At 49.7% G+C, this 27,465-nt stretch overlaps 10 protein-coding genes across 10 annotated transcripts; 7 read left to right on the top strand and 3 right to left on the bottom strand.

Moving 5' to 3' along the window:
• Nucleotides 1-153: 153 nt before the first annotated feature.
• N7503_002808 (triglyceride lipase) lies at nt 154-1,545 on the top strand (the record flags this gene model as incomplete). The annotated part of the gene is made up of 7 exons (XM_057062355.1): nt 154-307; nt 357-597; nt 768-856; nt 914-952; nt 1,013-1,142; nt 1,197-1,468; nt 1,520-1,545. The coding sequence occupies 7 exons, from the start codon at nt 154-156 to the stop codon at nt 1,543-1,545; spliced, it is 951 nt and encodes a 316-aa protein (XP_056926317.1).
• An 826-nt stretch (nt 1,546-2,371) lies between these two features.
• Nucleotides 2,372-4,449, top strand: N7503_002807 (arrestin (or S-antigen), N-terminal domain protein; the record flags this gene model as incomplete). Its single annotated transcript, XM_057062354.1, has 5 exons — nt 2,372-2,590; nt 2,647-2,760; nt 2,811-3,023; nt 3,079-3,642; nt 3,718-4,449. 5 exons carry the CDS (start codon nt 2,372-2,374, stop codon nt 4,447-4,449), a joined length of 1,842 nt encoding a protein of 613 aa, XP_056926316.1.
• A 996-nt stretch (nt 4,450-5,445) lies between these two features.
• On the top strand, nt 5,446-9,500 carry N7503_002806 (uncharacterized protein; the record flags this gene model as incomplete). The annotated part of the gene is made up of 3 exons (XM_057062353.1): nt 5,446-5,834; nt 5,899-8,298; nt 8,348-9,500. Exons 1-3 carry the CDS (start codon nt 5,485-5,487, stop codon nt 9,498-9,500), a joined length of 3,903 nt encoding a protein of 1,300 aa, XP_056926315.1. The 5' UTR covers nt 5,446-5,484.
• Nucleotides 9,501-10,235: 735 nt separating this feature from the next.
• Nucleotides 10,236-12,021, top strand: nfr1 (putative AIF-like mitochondrial oxidoreductase (Nfrl); the record flags this gene model as incomplete). The annotated part of the gene is made up of 3 exons (XM_057062352.1): nt 10,236-10,461; nt 10,537-10,729; nt 10,785-12,021. 3 exons carry the CDS (start codon nt 10,236-10,238, stop codon nt 12,019-12,021), a joined length of 1,656 nt encoding a protein of 551 aa, XP_056926314.1.
• Nucleotides 12,022-13,409: 1,388 nt separating this feature from the next.
• Nucleotides 13,410-15,095, bottom strand: N7503_002804 (uncharacterized protein; the record flags this gene model as incomplete). Its single annotated transcript, XM_057062351.1, has 3 exons — nt 13,410-13,598; nt 13,706-14,133; nt 14,192-15,095. 3 exons carry the CDS (start codon nt 15,093-15,095, stop codon nt 13,410-13,412), a joined length of 1,521 nt encoding a protein of 506 aa, XP_056926313.1.
• Nucleotides 15,096-16,005: 910 nt separating this feature from the next.
• Nucleotides 16,006-17,217, bottom strand: N7503_002803 (DNA-directed RNA polymerase I subunit RPA43; the record flags this gene model as incomplete). Its single annotated transcript, XM_057062350.1, has 1 exon — nt 16,006-17,217. One exon carries the CDS (start codon nt 17,215-17,217, stop codon nt 16,006-16,008), a length of 1,212 nt encoding a protein of 403 aa, XP_056926312.1.
• A 267-nt stretch (nt 17,218-17,484) lies between these two features.
• On the top strand, nt 17,485-18,698 carry N7503_002802 (J domain-containing protein; the record flags this gene model as incomplete). Its single annotated transcript, XM_057062349.1, has 3 exons — nt 17,485-17,529; nt 17,624-18,148; nt 18,207-18,698. The coding sequence occupies 3 exons, from the start codon at nt 17,485-17,487 to the stop codon at nt 18,696-18,698; spliced, it is 1,062 nt and encodes a 353-aa protein (XP_056926311.1).
• Nucleotides 18,699-19,213: 515 nt separating this feature from the next.
• On the bottom strand, nt 19,214-21,115 carry N7503_002801 (putative CTP synthase; the record flags this gene model as incomplete). The annotated part of the gene is made up of 3 exons (XM_057062348.1): nt 19,214-20,798; nt 20,860-20,995; nt 21,091-21,115. 3 exons carry the CDS (start codon nt 21,113-21,115, stop codon nt 19,214-19,216), a joined length of 1,746 nt encoding a protein of 581 aa, XP_056926310.1.
• A 909-nt stretch (nt 21,116-22,024) lies between these two features.
• Nucleotides 22,025-23,324, top strand: N7503_002800 (uncharacterized protein). The gene is made up of 2 exons (XM_057062347.1): nt 22,025-22,753; nt 22,814-23,324. The coding sequence occupies exons 1-2, from the start codon at nt 22,353-22,355 to the stop codon at nt 23,220-23,222; spliced, it is 810 nt and encodes a 269-aa protein (XP_056926309.1). The 5' UTR covers nt 22,025-22,352; the 3' UTR covers nt 23,223-23,324.
• A 950-nt stretch (nt 23,325-24,274) lies between these two features.
• On the top strand, nt 24,275-26,641 carry N7503_002799 (uncharacterized protein; the record flags this gene model as incomplete). The annotated part of the gene is made up of 6 exons (XM_057062346.1): nt 24,275-25,062; nt 25,141-25,367; nt 25,422-25,552; nt 25,605-25,851; nt 25,907-26,440; nt 26,493-26,641. The coding sequence occupies 6 exons, from the start codon at nt 24,275-24,277 to the stop codon at nt 26,639-26,641; spliced, it is 2,076 nt and encodes a 691-aa protein (XP_056926308.1).
• Nucleotides 26,642-27,465: the final 824 nt, after the last annotated feature.

Genomic DNA, 27,465 nt, shown 5'->3' with positions numbered 1-27,465 from the left:
CGGCTCGTCGTGGTTTGTCTCCCCGCGCTTCAAAGCCTCAGGCACCAACGGCAATGTTTCCGCGGCGTTGCGTCATTCCATCTCTGATACAAGCGTGTCGCGCAACTGGAGATAATGGGATATGTGGTTTGTACAAAGCTCCCTACCAAACAAATGATTAGTATTCGTCTTCCACAATCAACATGCAATTCAACAAAGCGCGCATTGCACGCGTCCTCGTGCAGACCCAAGCCCATCTTTGAGCCACGCTTAGAAGACGATGGCCTTTTGATCCATGATAAATACTCGGAGATTCGAGAAAAATACGGTGCTTTTTATCCGAGTGATTACATCTTTCACACATTAATTTCAAACAGATTCTCCGAAACATCCAATCGTTCTTGCCCATGGGCTGCTTGGCTTCGATGAACTGCGCCTAGCTGGTCCCTATCTTCCAGGTGTTCAGTACTGGCGTGGGATTAAGGAGGCACTTTCTGCGAAAGGGATTGAAGTCATCACTGCTACTGTTCCCCCGTCCGCTTCTATTGAGGAACGTGCCGAGGCGTTAGCCCGTGAAATTGAAGCTGGGGCGCGCGGTAAAGATGTCAATATCATTGCGTATGTGAAGTATCGTGACTTGTCCGGGCATACTCGTGTTAATATTTCATGGCATTTCTAGTCATAGCATGGTGAGAATTTTTCTGTGCTTGATCTGGAACTCGTACTGATTCTGAAATAGGGGTGAGCCGTCAAACACAAGCACACTATTCCAATACTAACATACATAGCGGCCTCGACTCCCGATACATGATTAGTCGACTTCGACTAGAGAAGTTTAAGGTGCTATCACTAACAACCATTGCCACTCCACATCGAGGTTCGTGCGCCTTAATCCTTGAGCCTCGCTGCTAAATGTGCTGAATGATTGTTTCAGGTTCTGCTGTGGCAGACTACGTCTTAGACCAGATTGGAGGTAAACTGATCAAATCCTACATCCGGGAAGAAGCTAATATTTGCACGTTTAATCATTCAGCCGACCGTCTTCCCCAGATTTATTACGCATTGAATCGACTCTCCGTCGAAACAGGAGCTTTCAGCCAGCTAACGAGGAAATACATGTCCGAGACATTCAATCCAAATACACCCGACGTTGAAGATGTTCGGTGTGTGCACGTCCCTGATGCTGAAGGACTATACACATTGCTAATCAATAATAGATATTTTTCCTACGGTGCAGCTTTTGAGCCTAGTATTTGGTCTGTGTTCCGCCTGTCCCACAAGATTCTCGCCGAGGTGGAAGGGCCGAATGATGGCTTGGTCAGCGTGGCGAGTAGTAACTGGGGAGGTGGGAAGGGATACAAAGGGACACTAATGGGAGTCAGCCATCTGGATCTTATCAACTGGAGCAATCGATTGAAATGGCTGGCTGGAGAGGTAATGGGACAACGGCGGAAGTTCAACGCTATTGCTTTATATCTGGATATTGCAGGTACGAAATGCTTTCGAGGTGAAACTACCAACGCTGACATGTATATTCAAGATATGTTGGCGAAAGAAGGTCTTTAAGAGATTGTATAGTGACAATATCGGGTGAAGATCGGCCGGATGCACAGACCAGATATTCTTCAAGATCCGGGGCAAGCGACCGAAATTGAATTAACAATTGACAGTTGTTCGATTGCCCGACGACCTGTAGCTTGTCTCATATATTTATAAAATAGGCATCTTTCAACCCAAAATCTTACTGCAGCTTGAAGAACCAGTTCTTTGTGGCTGTGGAAATTCTGGTGCCTGGTGCCGCGGCCACTGTATAGTCCACTTCCAAGTTTGGCATGACTAACAGATAAACGTAGATTGGGACTTTGATGCTCTTTGTGGATTAAATGCCGACTATCCAATTCGAACTCTACTGTATATCAATCAGAGTCCTCGAAAATTTCCAGGTGATTTTGTAGTGGGTTTAGTCTTGGACCGTGGAAGATTTTCTGTAGATCGTGCCGAATTCCGATCATACTCATGCCAGGGATACATTTTTGGACAAAAACACGCTTTTCTTATCCAGTGGGCCAACGTGGCTGAGTATCAGTGAGGCGCAGCTTCATTGCCTCTGAAAGCAGCATATCATGACGAGGGTGGGACTATAGGGCAGAATAAAAGCTGCCCCATCAGTTGATCTGATCTGCGGCCCCGAACGTCATCTCCACTCCCCTCGCATTTCAATCTGCATTCCCCTCGAAACATCCCACTCTACTCTCTTTCCACCCACTAGTCCTGGGGAAGCGGCGGAATTACTCCTGTTACAAACAAAATAGGGGCCGATTCAACTAGCTGCGAGTCCAGACAAGCCACACCCGAAGGAGGCCGAACCGCTACGGCCCGGGCGCTCGCCGCGATGTCCGCCTCCGCCACGGTCTTGCTGGACAACCAGCTCTCGCATTTCACCAACCTTGACACGTTGTCCGGTCGCGTGGTGCTCCGTCTCCCGACGGAGGCAGCTATTGCAGGCATTCAAGTCAAATTGGAAGGAGAGAGCCGCACAAGGCTGTCGGGATCTCGCAATCCGCAAAATGTGCACTCTGAGAAAAAGCGAACGGAGCTGGAGGTTCACAAGGTATGGCACGGTCTATGACAAGGACCATGGATTGAACAAATAGCTCATATGTGCAGATTCTATATAAGGTTGCTACCGTCTTCCCGACACCAGCTGTCGTTCAAACCGGGCCTGCAGCAACGTCCTATACATTCGCAGCCGGTTCCTACGAATATCCCTTCCAGTTCAAGGTCAACATACCCTACCTATAGCTTTGGCACGCGCCCTAATATCCGTCTAGTTTCCGTTCAACAATGCTTGCAGTACCCATAACAGCATGCTCACAAATCTCAATTTCACTGGCCTGAGGGTTGAGATGGCCCGCGATACCAATCGGCATGTCAAAAAGACGCTTCCTCCATCTTTGAGTGGATTTCCGGGCATGGCAGACATCCGCTACTTTGTCAAAGTTACCGTCATCAGGCCTCAATTCTACAAAGAAAACATTCGGGCGGTATGTATTTCCTTCTTTCACGGCTTCCTGCCGCTCTTGCTGATGGTCTTTGTAGATTGTGCCTATGATGTTTCTCCCCATCGAACCTCCAAGGACTGGGAATCCAAACGAGGAAACATACGCCCGACGGCAGCACGAGTTCTCTAAAACCCAGGGTGGAAAGCAGAAGAAGAATATATTTTCCCGAACGTCTTTACGAGATGCTTATTCCGAGCCCCCGCGCGTGTCCTTGGATGCTCGACTCCCAAATCCTTCTATTCTCACATGCAACGAGCCTGTCCCACTTCGCTTGATTACTAGAAAGCTGACTGATTCGCCGGATTTGATTTATCTGCAAATGCTACAGATTGAACTGATTTCCCATACCAAGATTCTTGCCCATGATCTCACGCATACTGAAACCAATACCTGGGTTATTGTGAGTCGCAGCAACATGGGCCTTGCATTGGGAAACCCAGATGATAAAGCCGGCACTGACTGGGCAATCGATCCCAATCTGTGGAACGCTATGCCTCTACCCAACTCAGTGGCACCTTCTTTCGAAACATGTAATATTGAGCGAAGATATGAGTTGGAGATACGGATCGGGCTTACTCATGGCACTCCGGGAAATATGAAGGTATTTTTGCAATCTTGTTTTTTTCTGTCCTACGCCCTACTCGTGAATGGCCCCGCGCGTTAACATTCTATATAGCCGCAACTCATTGTTCTCCCACTGCGAATGCCAGTCAAGATCTACTCTGGTATCGCTCCTCCTCAGGCCCTCCTGGATGCTATGGCAGCAGCAGCGCCACAATCATCGCAATCCAAACCGACACATCGGCCCACCTGGCCCATGAGTAGCAATTCTAATAACCCGCCTCCGATGCCACCCCGGCCTGCCGGACCTGTACCCGTACCAGCGGATTCAAGTGAAGCCTATGATGAAGCACCACCAAGCTATGAGGACGCAATGGCAGAGAATTTAAGCCCTGTCGATGGACCACGCCGCGAGTATCACCCACCAGACGCCTCTTCCTCCCGGGGCATGGAATCTGGAACTGATGCCAAATCCCCAGTCGAAACTGGCCGGACACGTGAAGGACTTGTCCCCGCCCCGCAAGGCAGTCTTACACCTTCGGCATACGAGCACCAAGGACGCTCTTCCTCCGAATCCTTCGATATGCTGCCCACGACGCCCCCCGAATCTATATCTGGATCTCCCCCTGGTTCCCCCGTGAGACGCTCCCAAAGCATGATGAAGGTTCATCGGAACCCAATGGACGACGAAAGCCCACCCCAATATCAACCTGTAGCGGATGGTCAGCTCCAGGCTCCCAGTAATACTATTCGGCAACGGCCTTCGCAAAACAGTCTGCGCCCGATGAATCTTGGCGTACCGTCCCGAAAACCAGTGCCGGGCCCGAGCAGACGACCTACAACCTAAGCTGGGGGATCTGAGCCTTGACTCATCACTTCAATTACATACATTCGTAAACACGTTTCAACAACTCCTTGTGAGCTGCATCTCTGATACCCTTTCTTGATATCCTTGAGGCTGTTGTAGCCGTCATGATGGTTTTATTGGCATTGTTTGCATACATGCGGAGTTGGACTACCGCGTTCAAGCTACAGTTACATAATATTATTGTAATCTTCTCTTGGCCGAGATACCACTCAAGTCGATGTTTTCACCAGCCCAAACTACGTACGGTTATATATAGCACTTCCAAGGTTGGCGGAGTTCAGTAAATAAATGGACCTCGAATTTGATATTGGTCCTCGATCACCGTGGCAAATACCCATCATAGGAGTTCATGCAGGCATTAGAGACAGTCGTGCCCAATGAGAATTTAACCAGAATAACACTGTATCTATTCCAATTCTTAGAGGTCTCAAACAATGCGATTTCTATGTAAGTACAGACGGCATGAAAGTATGCTGCGATGGCTAAAAGGTCCCCTCAACCGCTGCCCATCTTACCATCGTTTACCATGTTCCCATCCACAGAAAAAAAATTACCCTAATAAACTCTTGCATATTTTTCAACCTCTCATAGTCTGATAAGGCTAATTATTTCACTTAACTCTGTTTGCCCAAAATTCGCAGTCAAATCCAACCAAGATGTCTACGTATAGATCGAATACGTGGTGTCGATCATCGGCGCCTCAGGCGCCAATCCAGCCCAGAACAGTTAGCGCGTCTCCAGATTTGGAGCTGCACGAGGCGCCTTTTATTGACCAGCTCTCTCTGATCAGCACCATTCTCGCTGCGTTTTCAATCTTCGCCCCTCCTCCCCCAAGTCAACCAAAGCCTTCCGGGATTATTACCATCGTCAAAGTTTATAAGGGACATACCTCAATCCAGGCGCTTCACTGTTACGGGGCGCGAAGGAAGCGCAAACTCGGCCTGTCATTGTACACCTCCCCTGACCCCCCCCTCACCCTCATGGTCCAATGAAATAGTCCGAGACCTCGCAGTTATGCGGCTTCACCTTATCATTTCGCGGCATGGATTGCCTGCGACCAGAATTTTGTGGACGACTACTACTGCCGCTTCGCTGGGCGAATATGGAACCCGCGGCGCAGCTCCCACTTCCGCTATTGCCTCGTCGCGGAACCCCAATGTTGCGTTCTCCAATGGTGGATACACGATTGCTCAGTTACTGGAGGATGTGAACGAAGTTGTTCCACTCGAGACGGAACCCAATGTCTTTGATCCCGAATTCAGTGGCCAGTGGGGCCTGGAAGATTATGTGGTGGAGGTCAGTGGATCGGAGTGTCTTCATTTCATGGAAGTGGAGGGATTACTTCGGGAAGGCGATGAAGTTGTGTATGTTGGATTGGCTCTTCCGTGTCTCTCTGGTTGCGACTATTTACTGACCATGTTTTCATAGTATTCGTGCTTTACAACTCGCAGATTTACGCGCAAGGCGCCTGTGCGGTCGTTTCCAGATTGCTACAGATGGAAAACATCTCATTGACGGTGTCCCATTTGGAGCCCCGTTCATTCAGCGTGCCACCAATAGTCGTCCCGCCATAACAATTCCTCCACGGAAGAAACGTCGAACAGTATTCTCTTCTGGCTGGGACCAAGACGCAGGGCGTGCGTATGAAGGCTCAAATGCCGATGAAGAAGGCGACGGGGAGTGGCTGCCACCGACTGACACTGGATTTGGAAAAGAACTCTCTATCCTGCCTGTAGAGCATGACATGTCTATGGGAACAGTGATCAGGCACCCTGTTGATCATTCTGCAGAGGATGATAGCGACGATGGTGATGAGTATGAGCCTGAAGAGGACGAGCTCGAGAGTGAGCTCAAGGCCCTAAAGGAGGATTTTGAAGAGCCAGCATCCCAGTTCATAGACATTCGGAATCAAAATTCACAAACTGGCAACCTCTCAATGGGACGGCCCAGTTCCGCGGGTAACAGACCTGGCTCTGCCAGTACGCTACCCGGAGGATCGCTGGTTGGCGCCTCATCTTTGTCGAGCAAACGGTCGCGTGGGGAGGACTCTTCACCCAGAGCTTCCAAGGCTGTGAGGTTCAACCGAGGAGAAACTGTTCCGGAGAAACCTCAGTCTGCCCAACTCGTCAAACCTGAAGTTAGAACTAGTTCACCGGAATCATCCGACTCCGACTCCGATTCTGATTCTGTGTCTGATTCCGACTCTGGCTCCCAAGATAGTTCAGGCTCTGATTCCGGCTCTGGTTCATCGGACGATGGCTCTACTGGATCCAAAGCCGCCTCTTCATCTGAAGAGGCATCCGGTAATGAACAATCAAATTCATCGAGTTCATCTTCATCTGATTCGAGCTCCGACGATTCCTCGTCCGAGGAAGAACAGCCCGCCCCGAAGAAAGCGCGGCGCTCTCTCATGGCTCCTCCTGGCCAGGGTACCATCCGGACCAAGAAAAGCAATAATCGATATAAGCTTCGCCGCCGCCTCTCCAAGCTGAAAGAGATTGGCGTGCTCCCTGATGATGCGGATTTTAATTCTCTGCGAACCTGGGAAGAGGAAAACGGAGGCTGGCATTTCCCCGAAGGGTCAAGCATTATGTCTGCGCAAGCAAGCAAAGATGATAAAAAGAAACAAGACCGGAAGGAATTTGAAGCTAAACGGCAGCAACTACTACGTGATCTAGCGGCTTGCGGAATTGATGTGGAAGGGACATCCGAAAAGGAAAATGTTCCTCCGCGCACTTCTACCGTCTCCGCGCCTGCCGTTCCTGAAACTGCAATCGCTGGAGAGGCCGAAACTGAACGCCCAAATCGACGGACCTTGGACGTCGAAAGTTCACGACGACTCCTTTTCGGGTCCCTTGGGGTGCGCACGCCAAAGACCAAAGAGGATGAAGAGGCAACCATCAGAAAACTAGCAGCCCAGGCCAGCAAAGTCTCCAAAAAGCCATCCAAGAAAGCGCCAGTTGAAAAAGAGTTGCCGGTTGAAGAAGATAGTGATGATAATGATGTTGTTCCTAATTGGCAAGACAAACTTATTATTAGGGCTACAGAATGTGTCGTTGAAGGTATCACGCTGACAGCCCCACCATTCCCATTCAAAAATCGTTGGGATCCTGTTGCCAATGCCGAGATTCGAGAGCGACTGGGCTGGAACAAAAAGCGCAAGCGGAAACAAAGGATTCAGGTCTACGACGGAGCCGAAGAAGAATACGATGAGGGCCAGTACGGAGATGGCAATGCGTACCAAGGGTATGACAATTACGAATATGGAGAGGCGGCCTTCGACTACGACGAGAACGGCAACGTGATCCACTACGACGAGAATGGGGACGTGCTTCACTACGACGATGAAGGAAACGAGCCGGAAATCGACCACGCCGAGCAAACTCAGATCGCTGTTGTCGATGACCTTCCTGTCTTCCCCAATGACCCGACCTCTGTTGCGGACTTGCAGGAGTGTGAAGCAAAGCCTGGAGCCATCATCGCTTTTCGCCAATTGGATATGTCCAAGGAGACAAATTGGCAACCCCGCATGTCTGAATACAGAGTGGCTGAGGTGCAGAAGGTTGACAAGGACACTATTCATGTTCGATTGGCGGTACGTGATTGGAAGCCCAAGCAAGACGCTGTGGATCCAGAAGACGATGAGCCCCGTCAGTACAGCGGCTTTGAGATGCCTGGATTTGATGATGAGGAAGGCGAGGACGATGGCCTTCGCGAGCTCGCCTATGCGGAACTCAGCGATCCAAAGCTTCTCAAAGCGGCGCCGGGCGCTGTGGACGATAACTCGGACAAGGAGAAGGATACGGGTGTTACTCAAGAGGATAGCATGTCAGTGAATTGACCTTGATATTGGTTTCCTATGCTCACTCTCTTCAAGTATCTCCGTAATTGCCGATTCGATGCCGAATGCTCAGCTGGTTCCTCCATTGGACAGCATGGACCTCGATGAAACGACATTTGTCACTTTGGTCACTGCCAATGAATCTCCACAACGGCTCTCCGATGTTCCATCTATCCGAACGCCCGGCGGTACGATGCATCTCGTGACTCAAGGCCAGGATGCCGATGATGAACATAGTGACACCCCTGTGGTGCCCTCGCCATCTTTCTCTGGATTCCATTCCGCACTGTCATCTCCGGGGATGAGATTGCGTTTCAATATTGAAGCTGAGGACGGCAATCTCGACGGTCACACTCTTGTCGGCGAGGCCTCATTGATTCCTCGTGACGTCTCCAACCAGGATATTTCCACACTTTCCTTTTTATCCGCCAATGAATCTTTCGCCAACGATGTATCTGAGATCCAAGAGCAACATGATCGCCAGGTCGTTGACGAGCCCCAAATCGCGCCTGGGGCCAATGGTTCCGGTCCTGATTCTCTTTTATCCCCGGTCCAGAACGCAGCCAGTGCCAACTCTGACCAATCAAAGCTCTCGCCTGCACCTGCCCGGAGTACGGTTGAAGAAAGTCCTGATCCCCGAGCAGAGCCATCTGAGCCGTGGGAGGATATCGTGAGCACGCCTTCTCACGAGAATTCCGATCAAGGAAAGGACGAAGTAGACTACAACGACGACCAGGACGAGGATAAAGACAGTCTTCTCCATAGCAACCAAAGTGTTGATCTCTCCCCTCATCCATCACCACCTCCGCCCAGCTCGCGTTCCTCAAACAAGCCCCCTCCAAGTGCTCAACCAGAGCCCCACCCCGAGAAATCTCACAAAGCAAAGGTATCTACCAGGTCTAAGACCGAATCTCCCGCCGGATCCGTCCGCAGTAAGCGTCGTGCTGCTCGCGCATCCACCTCGCAAATCAATTCATCGCAGACGTCTGAAGTTATGGATCTTACGTCTAGCCCCGCTCCCACCAGCGACCCCACGGGGAAGTCGCAACAGGATGCCCCTCAGAAGCCAGTTACGGGTGATGATCCTGGTCCCGCACGGCAGAGTAAAATGCAGCGCATGACCGAAGTTAGCGTCAGTCCCAAGATCGGCCACAAGAAGAGCAAGAAGCGCTTGTCGCGCAAGTTCTGAGATCTTCTCCCCTTTGCTTCCTGTTACGTTCTTGACTAGTGTCCACACTTATTCCTCCTCATGTTTACGAGATATCCCTTCGTTGTATCTTATCTATTAGCTGGCATCACGCCACGGACAAATCTAGAACATCTTTTTATTAAACAAGGAAGTGAAATAGATGCCCAAATGGAAGCAGGAATGTCGTATACGCAACCAAGCACAATACAGGAATTGTTGACCAAACCCGCTCGGTGATTGGCTCAGTGTGATGTCACTCCGCGTCTACTGCATCACCATAACTATAGGTAGCTCATCCCTGGGTAAAGTATGTACCACAGGTATTTATTCGCAATCATTGCTCGAAATTCAATTGAATTCACTACCATGTCTCCCCCTCTTCCACTCCCCCGCTCCTTGCATCTCCGCCCTTCACCAATCAGCCCGGTACTACGCCAACGCACCTGTCACGCCAGCGGTCTCATAGGCGGATTGTGTTCCTGTGCGCATTTAATTGTCAGCACTCGAGCAATTTCTCGTAGTCGTCGATCCTATACTTCTTCTGCCTCTTTTCAATCCTACATTGCACCTTCGATCTTTTCCAAGAGACACTCATCCCAAAACACCCACTTTAATCCAAACCAACCTCTATTTACTCATCCAACATCTCTGTCTCTAATTCAATCTCGCACATTTCCCCCACTTCTACGTCATTCTCATCAAACTCACGCTCGCGCTTTTTCAATCAACGCCAACATGGCCCAAGAATACAAGTTAAAAGGCCTAAGCTCCTTTGGAGACTTGACAAACACCACCGACAAGATTGAAGCTGAAGTGGAAGGTGTACCCGATGGAAAAGTACTGCTTGTCAATATGGATGGCAAGGTTCATGCGATGAGCCCGCACTGTACGCATTATGGTGCACCGTTGAAGAATGGCGTTGTGTCGCCGGATGGACGGCTTACCTGTCCTTGGCATGGAGGTATGTCTTTTTTATCAATACTTTTTTTTTCGTTGCATGTTTATATACATTTGGATCAATTTTAACGCAAAACAGCCTGCTACAACATCGGAACTGGAGATGTCGAGGATGCGCCCGCTCTGAATGCCTTGCACAAATTCGACGCCTTTGAAAAAGACGGCGCAGTATACATTCGCGCTACAGAGGCCGATATAAAGTCTGGACAGAGGAATCCTGTTGGCCAGTGCAGCGTCTCCAAGTCTGACGAGAAGGTTGTCATCATCGGAGGGTGAGTCTTTTGAACAAACCCCTTCAACATATGCATGTATACTAACTCCCCACAGTGGAAGCGGAACCATCGGCTTGGTCCAAGCACTTCGCGAACTTAAATACCCAGGTCCCATCACTATCATTTCCAGAGAACCAGAATACGTGATTGATCGCACGAAATTGTCCAAGGCACTTATCCCAGACGCATCCCAGATCCTCTGGCGCCCGGATGAATGGTACGCCGAGGCAGGGATCGAAAAGCTCGTCGACGAAGTCAAGGCCGTGGACTTTTCAGCGAGACTCCTCTCCACTGCTTCGGGCAAGAGTATTAACTACACTAAGCTCGTGCTGGCAACAGGAGGAACGCCACGCTCGCTTCCACTGCCCGGGTTCAAGGACAATGAACTGAAGAACATCTTCCAACTGCGCACTGTCGCAGATGTCCAGTCTATCCTGGACGCAGCAGGTGACCAAAAGAAGCAGATTGTGGTAATCGGCTCCTCGTTCATCGGCATGGAAGTCGGAAACGCACTGGCCGGCAAAGAGCACAACGTCACGATCGTCGGAATGGAAAGCGCCCCAATGGAGCGCGTAATGGGCGCAAAAGTCGGCCAAATCTTCCAGAAAAACCTTGAGAAGAACGGCGTCTCATTCAAGCTCTCCGCAGGCGTGGAGAAAGCCACACCTTCTGAGTCAAAGTCCAACACCGTCGGCGCAGTTCATCTTAAAGACGGAACCGTCCTTCCAGCCGATCTAGTCATTCTGGGCGTTGGCGTCCGTCCCGCAACAGACTTCCTTCAAAATAGCGTCTCTCTTTCACTCCAGGAAGATGGATCCCTCGCTACAGATGCCAACTTCGTCGTTGAAGGCCATAACTCCGTCTTCGCTATTGGTGATATTGCTACATTCCCTTACCATGGTCCCGGCGGAAATGGAACCCCTGTCCGCATCGAACACTGGAATGTAGCGCAAAATGCCGGAAGAGCCGTTGCGCGCGCGATCGTCCATGCGAGACATTCGCCATTGTCGTCTCTCCCGCCTAAGCCTTTTATCCCCATTTTCTGGTCTGCGCTTGGTGCTCAGCTGCGGTACTGTGGAAACACGGTCAATGGGTATGATGATGTGGTTTTGAAGGGTGAGCCGGAGAATGGAAAGTTTGTGGCTTATTATACCAGTGGGGATGTAGTTGTTGCTGTTGCTACTATGGGAGTTGATCCTGTTATGTCCAAGTCGGCAGATTTGATGAGAAGGGGAAAGATGCCCGGGAAGAAGGAGATTGTTGATGGTTTGGATGTGTTGCAGGTCAAATGAGGCGTGCACTTAATATGAATATGTGAATAGGTAGATTGATATTCCTATTGTTAGTCGGACATAATCGAAACCAGATATATCCTAGCTTTGATGTTCAATCAAATTTCGGGAATTAACTAAACTCAGAATGATTGTTCTTCAGGATTATGAGCTTCTTATGTTACTTCTCGTTTACTTCCTGTCTAAATCTCTCTCCATCACTACTGGCCAGAGTAAGTGAGTTAGCCCCTAAGGTTCGATAACGATTTAGTAGGCCACACGATTTTCATATATCATGATATCATTGATATTCGAGAAAATGATAAGCTAATTGGTTTGCGTGGGTCGCTCGGACTCATCTTGTGCTCCTTTTCCAGCCTTCCCTTGCCAAAGATTATGATTGGAAACCGTCCAGCGCGGCTGAAAGGCCGAGTCAAACTTTTCATTATAAACCCACTTGTCGAGTTTGCCGGGCCATAAGAGACTGCAATAAACACTTGACCAGGAACGTAAGAAGAAAGTTACCACCCAGAACAATGGTAAGATTACTATCCCGCTCCCGGCATGTTCCTTTCTCAATTCCCTGGTAGTAATAGCAAAAGATGTAGTACACCAGCGGAAGAGACGTTGCACAGATACCAGACCTGACCTTTTGTTAATTTGGTCTCTTTCGCGATGATAGATGAATGCTGGACTGGAAGAGGACTCACAAAAGTAGACACTGGTTAATAAGACTATGTAGACGCCAAAGGAGTCGCGTTGGGTGAGTATGCCGGGCTTGCACCGAAGATGAGAACGAGTCAGCGACTTCGCCTAGGGTCTCTTCCCTCTCGGTACGGAATTTGTCTCGCTCGGTTGAATGCATGATGCTATTGAATATGAGGAATGAAGTTTTTGAACAGATTGCCGTGGTTATTACATAGTCCAGGGTGCTTAGGGGAGAATATAATATTCTAGAAAGGTCTGATTTCTTGCTCAGCTACTAAAAAAGGGGGGAATGGGAACTGCCAAGTAATAGTGGGGGTTCATAAGGAATATGAGACATTCACACTATGGTGTTGTTGTAATAGTACCGTACGCGAGGCTGAGTAACTTATTTACTAGCACTAGGCATCTGCATTTCACATCACGATCCTTGCGGAATCTGAAGTTGTCCATATATCCATAAGGACATAGTCCATCCTAATGATTTATCTAGGGTTGCTACCGAGTGTCGCACACCTCCGATGGCTTTTCTAATAAATATTGTGACAAATGGGCAAGCTATTGCATTTGACTAACTTAGTAGAGAATAATTCAAGATGGACGCGGAATACACAGTGAAAGTCACTAGCAAAAATAAACAGTGAGCAGGAGCAATTTGTCTCACAAACGACTGAAGAAGCAAGATATCCACAGCTTGTATTAGCCTACTTAGATATTTGGCGTTCAGTATATGGAGGTATGACTGCCATGACCGCAGCATACGAGTAGACTGTTTCCTGGCTATACTCGTTGCCATAAGCCATATAAGACATGGCAAGTTCTTCGTGATGTGGATTGGCAATCCATGTTATAGGCCGTGAGTACTCGCTTCTTGGCCAGCTTGTTCTGATAGCCTAACTTCAAATCAGTATTGGACCTTGGCATCTCTAAATGAGCCAGCTGCATGGAACTGGAGATGGGGAAGGTCAAGGTTAGTTCAAAAATGACAAATTATACTCACTGTGAGCAGTCCCCCGTCTTCTTCGAGCTTGTTAGAGTCAGCAACTATGTGAGGCTGCAGCTTGGCTCCAACGTGTACACGTCTGCCAAGGTGCTTGTATTCAAGGTACTCTGCACTCCTCTCTGGGCTCCTCTCTGCTTCTTTTTTCTCTGCGTCCTTCTTTGCTTGTTTCTTTGCCATCTGTCTCTTATACTCATCGTTAATCACCGCAAGAGACCCTTCATACTCCTCGTCTTCTTGATCCATGTAGTCTATGTAGCTTTCCTTATCATCGATGACCACGGGGAGCACGTCAACCTTGATTCCAAGCGAACGCAGGGCAACATATACAGTCATGTCTGCACCTTTCAGACCCCGTGGAAGTAAGGTTTCGACGTTGGATGCGGTGTGTGGATAGGCGTGAGAACAGAAGATTCCGAGAACCCCGCCTGTAATAGTTAGCCCCTTTATCAATTATCCTATGGCTGATCTCTGCTATCATGTTACCTTTCGGCATAAATCCGGGGTTCTGTAAAGTACTTTTCAGCTCCTCGTACAAGGCTAATCTCTTTGCATCAAGGAGTGAGATGGGGGCATCTGCCTCGAGGGGCTCGGCGATGCATAGATTGTAGGTCAAGGTAATGCGGTCACCCTCAGTGATAGTCTTAATCTCATGCTCACAGTCACTGTAGAAAGCGGCCCATTGGATCACATCTGCGCTCTGGTGCTCCCAGTCGAAATCGATCTCTTTGCCATTGTGTCGCACAATCAAGTTTCCACCCTTGAAAGCCGATGGCAAACACACGACCAAGGATCCGATTTGGCTTTTCGATCGCGGAGTATCAACATGTTTCTGGAAAAGTCCAGACGGGCCCGAGTACACATTGAGCTTGTATAGCTCTGCTTCAATGCGTCGAGATACGACTTTCTTTTCCAAATCCAACGGGGGTGCAAGAATATTCTCGATGATCTCCTGGAGGCCAAAATCTATAGAGTGGAAGCTAGTCACAAACTGACTAGGCTCGAGCTTTCCTGCCTTACGGTATTCGGGATCCATCACATCTTCCTGTCCTCTCCCAAAACTGGCAGGCTCACAGTCGGTAACTAGTTGGCGAAGACAGTCATCGTTTGAGTCCTTGAGGGGAAGAACAAGCTTCTTTGCATGAAGGCCATCTTTTGGTTCCCAGAAAATGGTGACCGGGTTGGACGGCTTTGGGGTCTGGTTCTTGAGCTTCGCTGCTTCGCCTTTGATTAAAATGGTACCACCGCAGACAAATGCTGAAGAATTCTTCTCATCCACGATGGTTTTCTCGAGTTGACTGCAAACTTTGTGAAACTCATCCTTGGATAAGGATGACTTTGCCTCTTTATTGGACCCAGATGGCTCGGTGGTACTCTTTCGCTTAGGCATGATGATCCCGTCAGTGGACAGGGAAGGATGAAGTTTATGGAAGGAAAAAAAGTATGACGCCAGAGGCGGAGATAATATGAATCTGGTGTCGGTACGACAGAATGACCAGTCCAACCTCATACATTTAACTAAATTCCTGTAGAACTGCTGCCTGAACTTAGCCAACGGAGAGCCGCATCGTAGATAGTCAAACACCTCTTTGAGTCGTACCAAATTTATGATCATTCTTCAAGGCCATTTTAGAAACATAATATTCCTATTCTTTTTTTAGAGTACGCTTTGAAAGACCCTACGTATTTAAAGATCCTTACGATTTCTTCTGGTTGTTGACAGAAAGGTTCTATCTCCATCTATGGATCAACCAGGGTATCTTTAATTGATTACCCCAAATAAGTGATCGGATATTCCACTGGTCATATTTGATGACCCACAGTAATTTTAATTCGAAAATATTTAATTTGGTTTCTCAAATATGGAATAATATACTTTGGGCAAACAAGTACCTGGGTTTGTACTCGATAATAGTACTCTGAATTCCAAATACTACGCTTTGATTGATATATCCAATTAACAATTTCCTCGGTAGAGGGATCCTCCGACTTGGACCAATAAGCATCAGTATATGCCCATGGATTATGTCTAGCAATCAGCTTCTCATCAATCTGGAGAGAATCTGGGCACATATTATACTGACATTGGATAGTTGTCAGTATCTAGTACAGGTTAGGCTTACTTTTGACGTACATGATTCAAAAGGTTGAGATAATCTAAGTTGATTTTCATCACATGTACACATTGCATAGCTATAATTCTTTTGACCGGAACGCCCACCGCGAATGTAAAAGTCAAAATGTAGTAGAATATCAAAAACATCCAACAGAGAGACTCTGCCGGCTCAGGTATACAGTCCCTATTTCTCCTTCTTGGGCTTCTTCTCCTTCTTTTCCTTCTTCTCTGTCTTCTCCTTCTTCTCCTTCTTTTCTTTCTTCTCCTTCTTCTCCTTTTTATCCTTCTTCTCCACCTTCTCAGCCTTCGTCGGCTCCAGCTCAACGTCAACCACCTGCACTGCCTCAGCCGGCGGGGACATCGAGATAGGAATCACCCGGTTCGACTTCTTGTCCGAAGATTCCCCGAAGAAAGAAGTAGGCAAAGACTGGCCCTGGTGCTCGGCCTGAACGAGCTTGTCCTCATCCACGGGCTCGAGCATCGTACCCTCGATACTCAAGAACCCACGATCCCGCTCCGAACCTGGAATAACATCGACATCGACGACACGGAATCGTACATTACCACGCACACGGTGCCCAGATACAGACTGGAAGTGGCCAGATGAAGCCTCCTCCTCCTCCGCCTCGTCGGCACCCATACCAAGCTCGTCCGCAGCCAGCGCGGCGGGCTGGAAGTGCTCCTTCTCCGCATCAAAAAAGGCCTTCTCGTTTGCGCCTGATTCCTCATCTGTGGTCGCATCGTGGACTGTTCCGGTGCTTTCTTCAGTGTTCTCGCCTTCCTCGCCCGGTGCCACCCATGTCCAGCTTGTGGGGAGTCGCTTGCGCTCGATACCGACGGAGAACAGGTTGTACACGACGGCGCCGAGGAAGCCCTCGGACTGAACATTCACCCAGCCTTCCAGGGTCTGGCCACGCTTGGGACGGAAGACGAGGAAAGTAGCTGTTAGGTAGACGTAGAGAACACCGTACTCGTCGGCGGTCTTGGCGAGCGTCAGTGGCGCAGGGTTCTGGTCGCTAGACTGCTTCGGTTTAGATGAGGGCGGGAAGCTAGAGATCGAGACGTTTGAGTAGGCCATCACCACACCTTTAAGTGGTGGGTAGTAGGTCAAGAGCAGCGGGGCGAGGTGCTCCGCCTGCAGCGAGGCCAATGCATGAGTAGGCGAGATTGAGATAGGCGCCAGAGGCAGGTAGAGAGTAGCCTTTGTGAGCGAGAAGGGGGACTCGGGGTGGGGATTGGAGTTTTCTGTGGCGGCCTTCTTGCTCTTAGATTTGGAGTCGGTTTGCTTGCGCTTTTTCGTCGGAGACGAAGCGTCCTGCTTCTTGTGTTTGCGTTTGCGCTCAACCTCTTTGGCAGTAACTGGGGAGCTGTCGATGTCCATTGCGTCGGAGGCCATTATGGGCGCAATTGAGCTGCTCCGAGCTGTGGAGAATGATCGGGGTCGGTCTTTTTTTCTTTTTTTTGATATAAGAAACTTTTTTTTCATCTTGCATTTTCATGATGAGAGAGGAAGGCGGTGGATTTGGGCGGTGACGGAGAAGTAGACAAGTTACGCGCTTTGGAGAACAGTAAGTGGAACTCCAGTTCCACAGTCAACTTCGATCTTGGAGGATTGGAAGGTGCTGGGTTTTGGATTGCAATTTTTTGATTCAATCCAATCATCATGGCATCATTACTACCCTTTATTGGGTGGGCAGTTCTCCCAAATGTATGTGGACTCTTTCAGATTGCATCAATGCGGAGAATACACCACATTCGCTTTCTTTGTTTGATCAAGCCCCTCTAATAGCTATACAATCTAGTACGCAACAAATATCCTGCAAAGTGTCTATTATGGCATCACCATCCGAGCAGGCGAACCTCGGCCCATGCCTCAAACCCCGCGGTATGAACGTCATCGCCGCCGGATCTTCATCTTCGTGATCGTCGCCTACCTTCTCTACACCCTTTACGAAACCTTCCACCAAGTGCAATTAGCGGGGGATTACTATCAGGTCCTCGGTGTATCTCCCTTCTCCGATGAGCGCGCTATCAAGTCCCGATTCCGCCGGCTCGCAGCCCAGCACCATCCAGATAAGTCTGGAATGGATAGTGGATCAGACGCCTACTTCATGTTCCTGCGCCGAGCTCAGGAGACCCTCGTGGATCCCATGAAGCGCTTCGCATACGACCGCTTTGGTCCTGACATGCATAACTGGGGTGACCAGAAGACCATGCGCGACTTCGTGATGCACTCATTGCTCAAGTCTGTCTTACCCCAATATGTGGGTGGATTTGTGACAATGCTGGTATTGAACTGGCTGTGGTGGCCCAACTGGGGTCGATACGTATGTAAACCCGGGACAAACATTCTGGATGGTTATGATTTTCTAACCGTGTTTCTAGTGGCGTTTCTACACGTTTGCCGCATTGCTCACCCTCGAACTTACCATGATCACACAACCCCAGGCCGTCTTCATGCCAACTACTTACCTCCCCGATGCAATTCAAGCCTTCCTCCCCGATAACTCCTTCTACCTCCTCCCGTTTCAGATCCTCACACTCGCCCGACGTGCGTCTATCACACTTCACATCTTCATTTCCCAGGTTGCTCCACCAGGTAGCAAGAATGCCGAAAGTGGTGGTGACAAGATCTCCCCGCAAACTATGCAGCGAATGGGCCAGCTAGTGACAGCCACTCGGGTGGCGGATACCGAGGCCACGCGCATGCTGCAGCTTGGAATGGCGCCGTATCGCGGGGATCGGGAGAGCGTTTCTGCGTTAAGGAGGGGCATGAAAGAGGGGTTGATTCTTGGTGGCGTAAGGTCTAGTCCTGAGGTCCAGCGTGCTGTTGCGCAGGTCGTTGAACGGCTGAAAGCTGAGGGAAAGATGGAATAAACATTTTGTATCTTGGTATTAGAGCATATGCTAGAATTGTACATTTTTGGAGAAGACTTTGCCGAAGTATAATTTTAAGATATGTACTATGTCTGCTCCAGACTCGTTCAGAGCACACCCGATGTCGAAGATTTAAACTGATATGCAACGGACCGGGATGAGGTGAGAAATCATTTTGGCCAATATATATTTCCAACGTCGGAAGGCTCCAGACGAATGAGCCTTGGGAAAATGAATAATTGACAGCAGAGTCCATGGAAGGATTTAGCTGCACATTGGCACTGCACGACAGATAAAATTGGATAGTAATCGGATTCCAATTGAACCTAGCATGTATCCAAAGCCTGTATGGAGTTAGACATGTCCAGGTGGATGTTTGAGCGAGTGCGTGGGTAGGTACGGTAAAGAGCAAAAAGCTAGGATTAAAAATTCATTGGATTCATTTGTACTCTATAACCTTATTTTTTTCCATTAAACTCCAATTTAATAAATATTCAACCTCCAGTTGGAAGCGCCTATTGGCGCTTTCCAATGCTTCGTTGGCCGGCGTTAACAGCCGTAATAACCTCATCCAGACATCCAGCAGAAGCAGCGAAGAAACCAAGGAAAGCCTTGCTGGGGCTCAACACACGACTCAGGTACTCGGGGTGGAACTGCACACCGACGAACCAGGGGTGGTCCTTGATCTCGACGATCTCCATACGCTCACCCATAATATCCTTTCCAATGAATGAAAGACCGGCCTTCTCGATCTGATCAATCATGGCCGGGTTGACCTCGTAACGATGACGGTGACGCTCCTCCACTTGGGTGGTGGCGGGACCATACATGGCCCGCAGACGGGACCACTCGGTACCCTCCTGGAAGATACAGGGGTGCTTACCCAGACGCATGGTACCACCGAGCTTGTCCTTGTCAACCTCGGGCATGTAGACAATAGCGTGGTTCTTAGCGTTAGGGTGGAGCTCCTCACTGCCGACATCCTCAATGCCCGCAACGTTGCGGCAGTACTCGAGAACAGCCAGCTGCATACCGAGACAAACACCGAGGAAGGGCTTCTTCTGGGTACGAGCCCAAGTGATCGCCTTGATCTTACCCTCAGTGGCTCGGTTACCGAATCCACCTGTCACGAGAACACCGTCCGCGGTGCAGACGGAGTGCCACGCCTTGTGGTACTCGGCCGGCGAGTTGGTTTCCTCCTCAAGGTGCGAAGCGTCGACCCAGATGATCTGGACCTTCTTGTGGCAGTACATGGCGGCGTGCTCGAGCGCCTTGGAGACACTGATGTAGGCGTCATGAAGCGTAATGTATTTACCAACCAGAGCAATGGAGACAGTGTCGTGGACGAATTCCTGGCCACGGGCAAGCTCGCACCAGTCATCCCACATGCGCTTGCCGGACTCGATGCGGTCGGCGGGTTGCGGGGGAAGAGAGGTTTCGAGGCTAAGGAGGTTGCTGATGGTGCCAATCAGGTTCTGCTTCTCGAGAAGCATGGGCACGTGGTATGTGGTGGTGACATTGTGCACACCCAGAACCTGGTGGGGCTCCATGGAGCACATGTTGGCGATCTTCTGGATGGTGGCAGCCTCGAGGGGCAATTCACAACGACAGGCAATCAGGTCGGGGTTCAAGCCAGCACTGCGCACATCACTCATGGCACGCTGGGTGGGCTTGGTCTTCTGCTCACCACCAGGGCCAGGAGGAATCACAGGCACGTAGGAAACGTGAATCTGAACAAAGTTTCCCTTGCCCGCGCGGCGCTGAAGCTGACTCAGAGCGTGGATGAAGGGAGCACTCTCGATATCTCCAACGGTACCACCGAGCTCGATGATGCAGACATCCGGCTCCACCCCGGACTCGTCAACGGGGATGCGGGCCACCCGCTCGATCCAGTCCTGAATGGCATCGGTAACGTGGGGCACGACCTGCACGGTCTTACCCAGGTAGTGGCCAATACGCTCCCGGTTGATAACGTGCTGGTAAATTTTACCGGTGGTGATGTTGTGATCGCGGCTCAGGGTCGTGAGGAGGTAACGCTCATAGTTGCCCAGGTCGAGGTCCATTTCGCCGCCGTCATCTGTGACATAGACCTCACCGTGTCTATAGAATTACACCGGTGAGTCAACGGGATCAATCGAGACGTGGAATCGCAGATACTGACTCGGTGGGGGCCATAGTGCCCGCATCGATGTTGATGTAAGGGTCGATCTTGATACTGGTGACCGCCAAACCAGTCGTCTTAAGCAGCAGGCCAGTGCTGGAGGCAATAATGCCTTTGCCCACGCCGGAGATAACACCTGCATACGACGAGTATTGAATTAGCTTTCGGTTTCCTCCCAATGGTGACAGATTTTTGCTTTTTGCTTGAATGATTGGGACAGAACAGTCTTACCTCCAGAAACCAAAACGTACTTCATCTTGCCGGCAAGCACAGGAAAAGCAGAATGGACCAGTGCGCGAAGAAATGGGCGACACGGCAGAAAATCAGAAAGAAAATGGAGATTTGCGCCGCGGTGAAAATCGATGCGCTAAACCTAGTTGGGTGGTCACGTGCAGCCGTTGAGTCAAGTCCCCAGAACTCGAAGTATAGAACATGAGGATCGAGGGTTTAGATTATAGATTGGTTGCTCGATTGAAGTCATTCGGGCAATATATTCCGAAATAGATCAGGGATATCAGTAAAGACGAGCGGATATTTACCTTGGGGATGAAGGGAAGTGAACTTGAGGTAAACAGGTCATGAATGTATTTCTGCATGTAGACTTTATCGATCTATGTATAGATGATGATGACCAGAACTCGTGATAAGGAAAAAAACCAATCTAAATTCTCACGGGCTGGGGACATGAAAAGGCCGCGAAGGCAAAAGTACAAAACAATGGATCTGACCACTTGGTTTGATCCCCGTGTGCCATTTTCGGGACGCAGCGGGTACAGTCGACTTTTAGACTGGAATGAGATCCATCGACGGAGTTAGGGTTGGCAAACTGGATTCGGAATGCTCTGGGCCGGGATTGTACGCCCCGAAACAAAGAACAGATTAGAAGGAAGTTGATGGAAATTTCTTTATTCCTAGGGACATAATTATAGATAACCATGTAAATATGTAGAACTTCGAGTCTTGAATATCATACGAAGTGTAAGTCTGTACAGATTCTTTGATGCAGATCGGGTCCAAAAGTGGTAATATTGGTAAGGTATTGTCACGAAGCCCTGAATCAAGTGATGCCACTCCCACTGATCCATGTGTAATCCGGTCACACGGTGTACCATCTGGACGCGAGGCCCTCACCTCTTTTCCCCCCTGTGTCTCTCTACGGCTGCGACGAACCTTTTTTTGATTTGGGCCTTAGAAGAGAAATTAAACGAGATGAAATCCACTCGCCTCAACATCCCTTCTTTTCCCTCCCCGCCACTCTCGTCTTATCCCCTCCTCATTCACTTCCCCTCCCTTCCCATACTATGATCCCATCTCTATTCACTGTCGACACTTTTGCCTCATATTGAGGGAATAATTTATTTCCCCAAATCCCCATCTTCCGGGCGGTGGAAACATCCACGTCACGATCACCGCCCCTGGCAATCTCCTTACCACCCCCAATCTATTCAAATACTACCACACGAGGTTCACCTCCCCGACCTCTCATCACCATCATGCCTCCCGCCGGCTCTACCCCCAACGGTCGCTCCAATCGCGCCAGCACCTCCAAGGTCAACCCTAACTCCTTAGTGGTGACTTTGAAACTCTCTCCAGAGGCGCTACAGCAGGTTCTAGGCGATGCCTCCGACCACTCCCCGAAAGCCAACCTCGACAAGGGTGCCGAACACTCCTCGCCGGCTTCAACCGCCGAAGTCGCTGCTGTCCGTCCCTCTTCTGCCGACAATGGATCCGATGCTGAGGCAGCTTCAACACCGGCCGCTGGAGCTACCCCAGGAGACACTCCGCGCCGGAAGGGGGTCCCGGGTCCTAAGCCGGGCAACAAGCGGACGAATGGACAGACCGACGCCGCGTCGCGTGCACGAGGCAGACCTGGACCGAAGAAGAAGCCCCGCCTGTACGTTCGAAGTCACCAGGGATTTATGACGATCAAAATACTAACCCATTGTTCTTATAGTGAGGAAGGCGGCACCGAAGCTGCAAAGCCAGCAGCCAACCATCGTATCGGACCGAAGGCGAACACTGGTGCTATCAACGCTGGCCTGCGTGCTCTTGACCGTTCCGGCACTCCATGCCGCAAGTGGGACCGAAAGCCCTTGAAATTGCGCAGTTTCACCGGAGTTGCCTGGCAGTTGCCAGCGTGGCACACTTTCAAGTCTGCTCACATGGATTCTCAGTCGAATAAAGACGGTATTCTCGAGAGCGGCGACAGTGACACCAAAACCTCCTTGGCTGTCCCAGGCCCTGATACTCTCAATGGCAGTAGTGCCGTTCCCAGTGAAAAGAGTACTGGTGATGGCGATGTCACTCCTGCCCCGTCCAACCTGGTTGAGCCTTCGTCGCCGGCCATTGCCATGGCGGCATGAGCCCGGGCTGTACATTATATTCTGACTTCTCTTCTTTCCTCTTATCTTTCTGTCTCCATTTGTCTCCTCTACGATCATGTTTCGGTTGGGTTTTTTTTTTCGTTCAGTTCGGCGTCTTGAGTGGGTTATCGGGTTTTGCTTTCTTACTTTATGGGCGAGGGTCGCATACTGCGTTACCCTGGGAACTACAAGGATTGGGTCTTCACTGGGGGTTTTCGGCTTCTATTTTGTATTATAAGTTTTTAGGGTGATCTTTCCTTTCTTGTCTCCCAGTCTCTGAACTTTTGACTGGGTAGGACAAGTGCTAATTATGGGTGTTGATCCTCTGGGGAATGGGACCATAGCGCCGCTAGGTTTCTTCTAAATAAAAGTCCAAGTCTGACTCCACATTATTGGCTTATATCTGATGTCCTAAGTCTCCTTATCTAAATGTCAGTGAATCCACCTCTTTACGGGTCCTCGGGTCCACGGCGGGGGTAGATGATGTGTATAGTTCCACTCATTATGGCCTGGTTTGGCTGGAGAGGTATATAAGTTGTACGATAGAAAACAATCTAGGCATAGTCTAGTTTAGAGAGATATGTCGGTTGAGCAAGTCAAACTAATGTGTATACTGTATGGAAAAATTGGCCTCGTGACAGTTGTTCCTTTCCAATCACCAGTCGCTCCCCTCTTTTCCTGTTTTTAAAACATCCCGGAATCTTCCCCGCAATTCCCGATGAGTTGTTTGATGCCTTTGTTCTTCCATGATCTGATCTAAACTTATGATTTTAGACTAGTTTCTTTCTCGTGGACTGGTTTGATTCCACATTGCTGTGTTGCGGCCTCGTCGCTGCTTCCGGTCACCCAAATGACCCGCTGGTCACGCAACAGTCAGCATCTATTAGCGTGACACTCGTGAAAGAGAGATAGAGGGGCAGCGTAAGGAAAACATAGGATTCACAAATCAATACGGGTGAAAAAGAAACGATTCGCAGTCGGGAGAGAAAAGACAGGCAGAGAGAATTATAGCGCCGCCCCGTCATCCATTCGGGGTGACCCGCACGCCCACCATGGCTGATGTTCCTTTCCCCGGTGGAGCTCGAGGAGCTCCAGCATACGGCATCGGTCAACGTCGTTCTTCCTACGCCTCCGTCGTGTCCGGCAACGCCTTCTCTCCCCCAATTTCCAGCTCATTTTCCCACCTGCTCAACTCTAACCCCGTCTCCTCTTACCCGCCACCTTCCCCGTCCGAGGGTCATCTCCACCGGGCCTTGTCCGGCTTGAGTGCCGCAGAGATGCATCTCAACCCGGCCTCAAGGTCCACTACTTCCCCGGACTCTCTCCCAAGCTACTCCCGCAGATACACCGGGATCGCGCGCTCGACAGAATTCCCACACAATTTAGCGTTGACCGATAGCCCGCCATTCTTGACTCCTTCCTACCTTCGTCATTCTCCATACATCTCCCGCCTCGATGCTGCCCATCGAGCCAAACTGGCCGCTCAACAGCGCGATATATCTTCATCGAACACTGCCTCGAATCCTCCTCTGTCAACTTCATCCAGCCATGTCCACCTCCCCCGCATGGCTCCGTCCCACCGCGGTATGACGTATGATCTCATCGAGAAAGAACCCCCAACGGTTAGCGAGCCCAGCATTAGCCCTCTTCCTACCCAGTGGAGTTCCGTCGACAAGTATACCGGTCTGGAGATATCAAACGGGGGATTCGATGTGCGATATACCGGTCCTGTGCACAAACACGATCACGAGGCCGCGGCCTTGAGGACCGACAACCCTATGCCACCAGAGTGCGGTATCTACTATTTTGAGATCAAGATTGAATCCAAGCCTAAGGAAGGGTACGTGACTTGTGAAACTGAACTGAGGGTTTCACATGCTATTTTGGGATGAATGCTAATGGTCATCGTTCACTACAGCATGATCGGAATTGGTTTCTCCAGTACAAAGGCTTCCGTTGAGAGGCTCCCAGGTTGGGAGCAGGAATCATGGGCATACCATGGCGATGACGGAAAGTCTTTCTATGGTGAAAGCCAAGGGCAAGGCAAGCCGTATGGACCTACCTTTGGTGTTGGAGATATTGTCGGGTGTGGGGTCAACTTCTCGACCGGCCAGGGTTTCTTCACCAGGAACGGCGTATTCCTAGGTATATGGAAATCTAGGTCTTCTTTTGGTGATAGAAGCTAACGATGGGCTCTAGGATATGCATTTCGTGAATTGCGCAACGTCAAGCTATATCCATCTGTCGGAATGAAGAAACAACCCCCAGTGCATTTAAAGGCGAATTTTGGCCAGGACCCGTTCGTTTACGATATTGACGGCATGGTTCGGGTATGGTAGTCCTGTTATTCCCTGGCAATACCAATTCACTAACGTCTCGCAGCACGAGAAAGCTGTCATCGAATCCCAGATTAGCATGACAAGCACGGACGGCTTACAACCGCCACTAGACGAATCATCATTGCTTCAGGAGTTGGTTGCTCAGTTTTTGGCTCACGATGGCTACGTAGAAACTGCACGAGCTTTCGCTGAAGAGGTTGCGACTGAAACAGCAGCGCTGCAGAGTGGACATGATGAGCCTCTGAAGAAATATGAAGTGGAAGAGGACCATGAAGCGATTAACAGGAACCGTAAGTTGATATTGGGTATGGACAAGATGCTCGAACGATTGACTAACAGCTGTAGGAATTCGCGCTGCGATCCTCGATGGCGATATCGACAAAGCCCTCAAACACACGAAAGCCTACTATTCCGCTGTTTTAGAAGACCATCCACATATTCTTTTTAAACTCCGGTGTCAAAAGCTACTGGAGATGATTCGCCGAGGTAACGAGATGTGTGCTGCTGCGGAACTCGAAGAAGCAAAAAACCGCCGCTCTGTATCCCCAGGGATCGCAGATGAGAGTGCCATCTTTGATCAAGACATGGAACTCGATGATGGAAGCTGGGATGCAGATGGGATGGATACTGAAGAACCCGAGTCCGAGCCTGAGATTGAGTCTTCGTCAAAATTCAAGGTGGAGCATTCGACTGAGGCCCTCCTGTATGGCCGCCAACTACGCATGGACTACCCATCTGATGAGGGTGGTGGGGACTTGAAGATGCTTGATGATATTGCTTCGCTACTGGCGTATACGACCTCCAACTCTCTAAACGGCCATTTACTAGACCCTGCTGGGCGAGCGGTTGTGGCAGAGGAATTAAACTCAGCCATTTTAGGTAAGCTTCTTCGTCACAACATAATATTCGTGAACTGTACTGACATGTCCAGTCTCCCTGGGGAAGTCCTCTTCCGCTGCCCTAGAGCGGTTGTACCAGCAAACAGAGGTCCTGGTTAACGAGATTAGTGAAGACGGCGGCGCTGGGGCGTTCATCAATGTTCGGGATTACATCAACGATCGGAATGACAGTTTGCTTTGAATTGGCGCCGAGGGTTTCCTATCTTTTTCATTCTCATTTCTTCTTTCACTTCATGTCTCCGCGTCCCTAGACCACGTTCAAGATCAGGCCTTCTGGTCTGCTTTAGTCTCTCCACTCTGATTTGGACCCGATCGGTCTGGATTCCTTTGGGGGGTTATTCTTTCTTCGTTTACCATATTAGCCAGAATGTTTGATGTCACTCGCTCGAGTCTGTTGGTCTCTTCTTTCCTTTTTTTCCCTATCCAAACTCCGCTTTATGCTTCGCCTTGATGCACTTCCCGGTCATTCATCCCATGCAGTGTTGGCTACTGCACAATCTGTGAAGCGATGCATATCCTCGAGATGGGATCGATGTCGAATTGAGAATGGGTGGTATGGTGCGCTGATTGAAATCTAGTCGTGGTTTCTAGTAATTTATTTGGTAGTGGTTGGGACGGTCCTTATCTTCCATTTGAACCAATTGACCTACAGACATTAAATTGTTCTTCCAACTGTAGGGTATACCACTGATGACTTCCAATCTGGGACCAAAGCACCTGACACATAATCAAGCAAAGTCTTATTACCTACACAATTTCCAAAGCTCGTCCGTCCCATGTAGTATGTCTGACATTTACCGTAGCTGCAAACAAACTTCAATGATCTGCCTGTTGCTTGTAACAAATATTGATGAGATCTGCAGGCAAGATATTGGAAACGAAAGATTTTTTTATGCACAGGAACTACTGTACTATCAAATGTCAACCCTAGGTGTATGGTTAACTAACTATGCAAGGGCTGGATGTGTCATCGAACCTGGGGAATGCAGGCGCACACATAGAAAA

Source organism: Penicillium pulvis, assembly GCF_028828015.1.
Source record: "Penicillium pulvis strain IBT 33274 chromosome Unknown contig_12_segment0_segment0, whole genome shotgun sequence".
Lineage (NCBI taxonomy): Eukaryota > Fungi > Ascomycota > Eurotiomycetes > Eurotiales > Aspergillaceae > Penicillium > Penicillium pulvis.
Note: the sequence above shows the minus strand (reverse complement) of the source record. Positions and strands in the feature narration are given on the sequence as shown.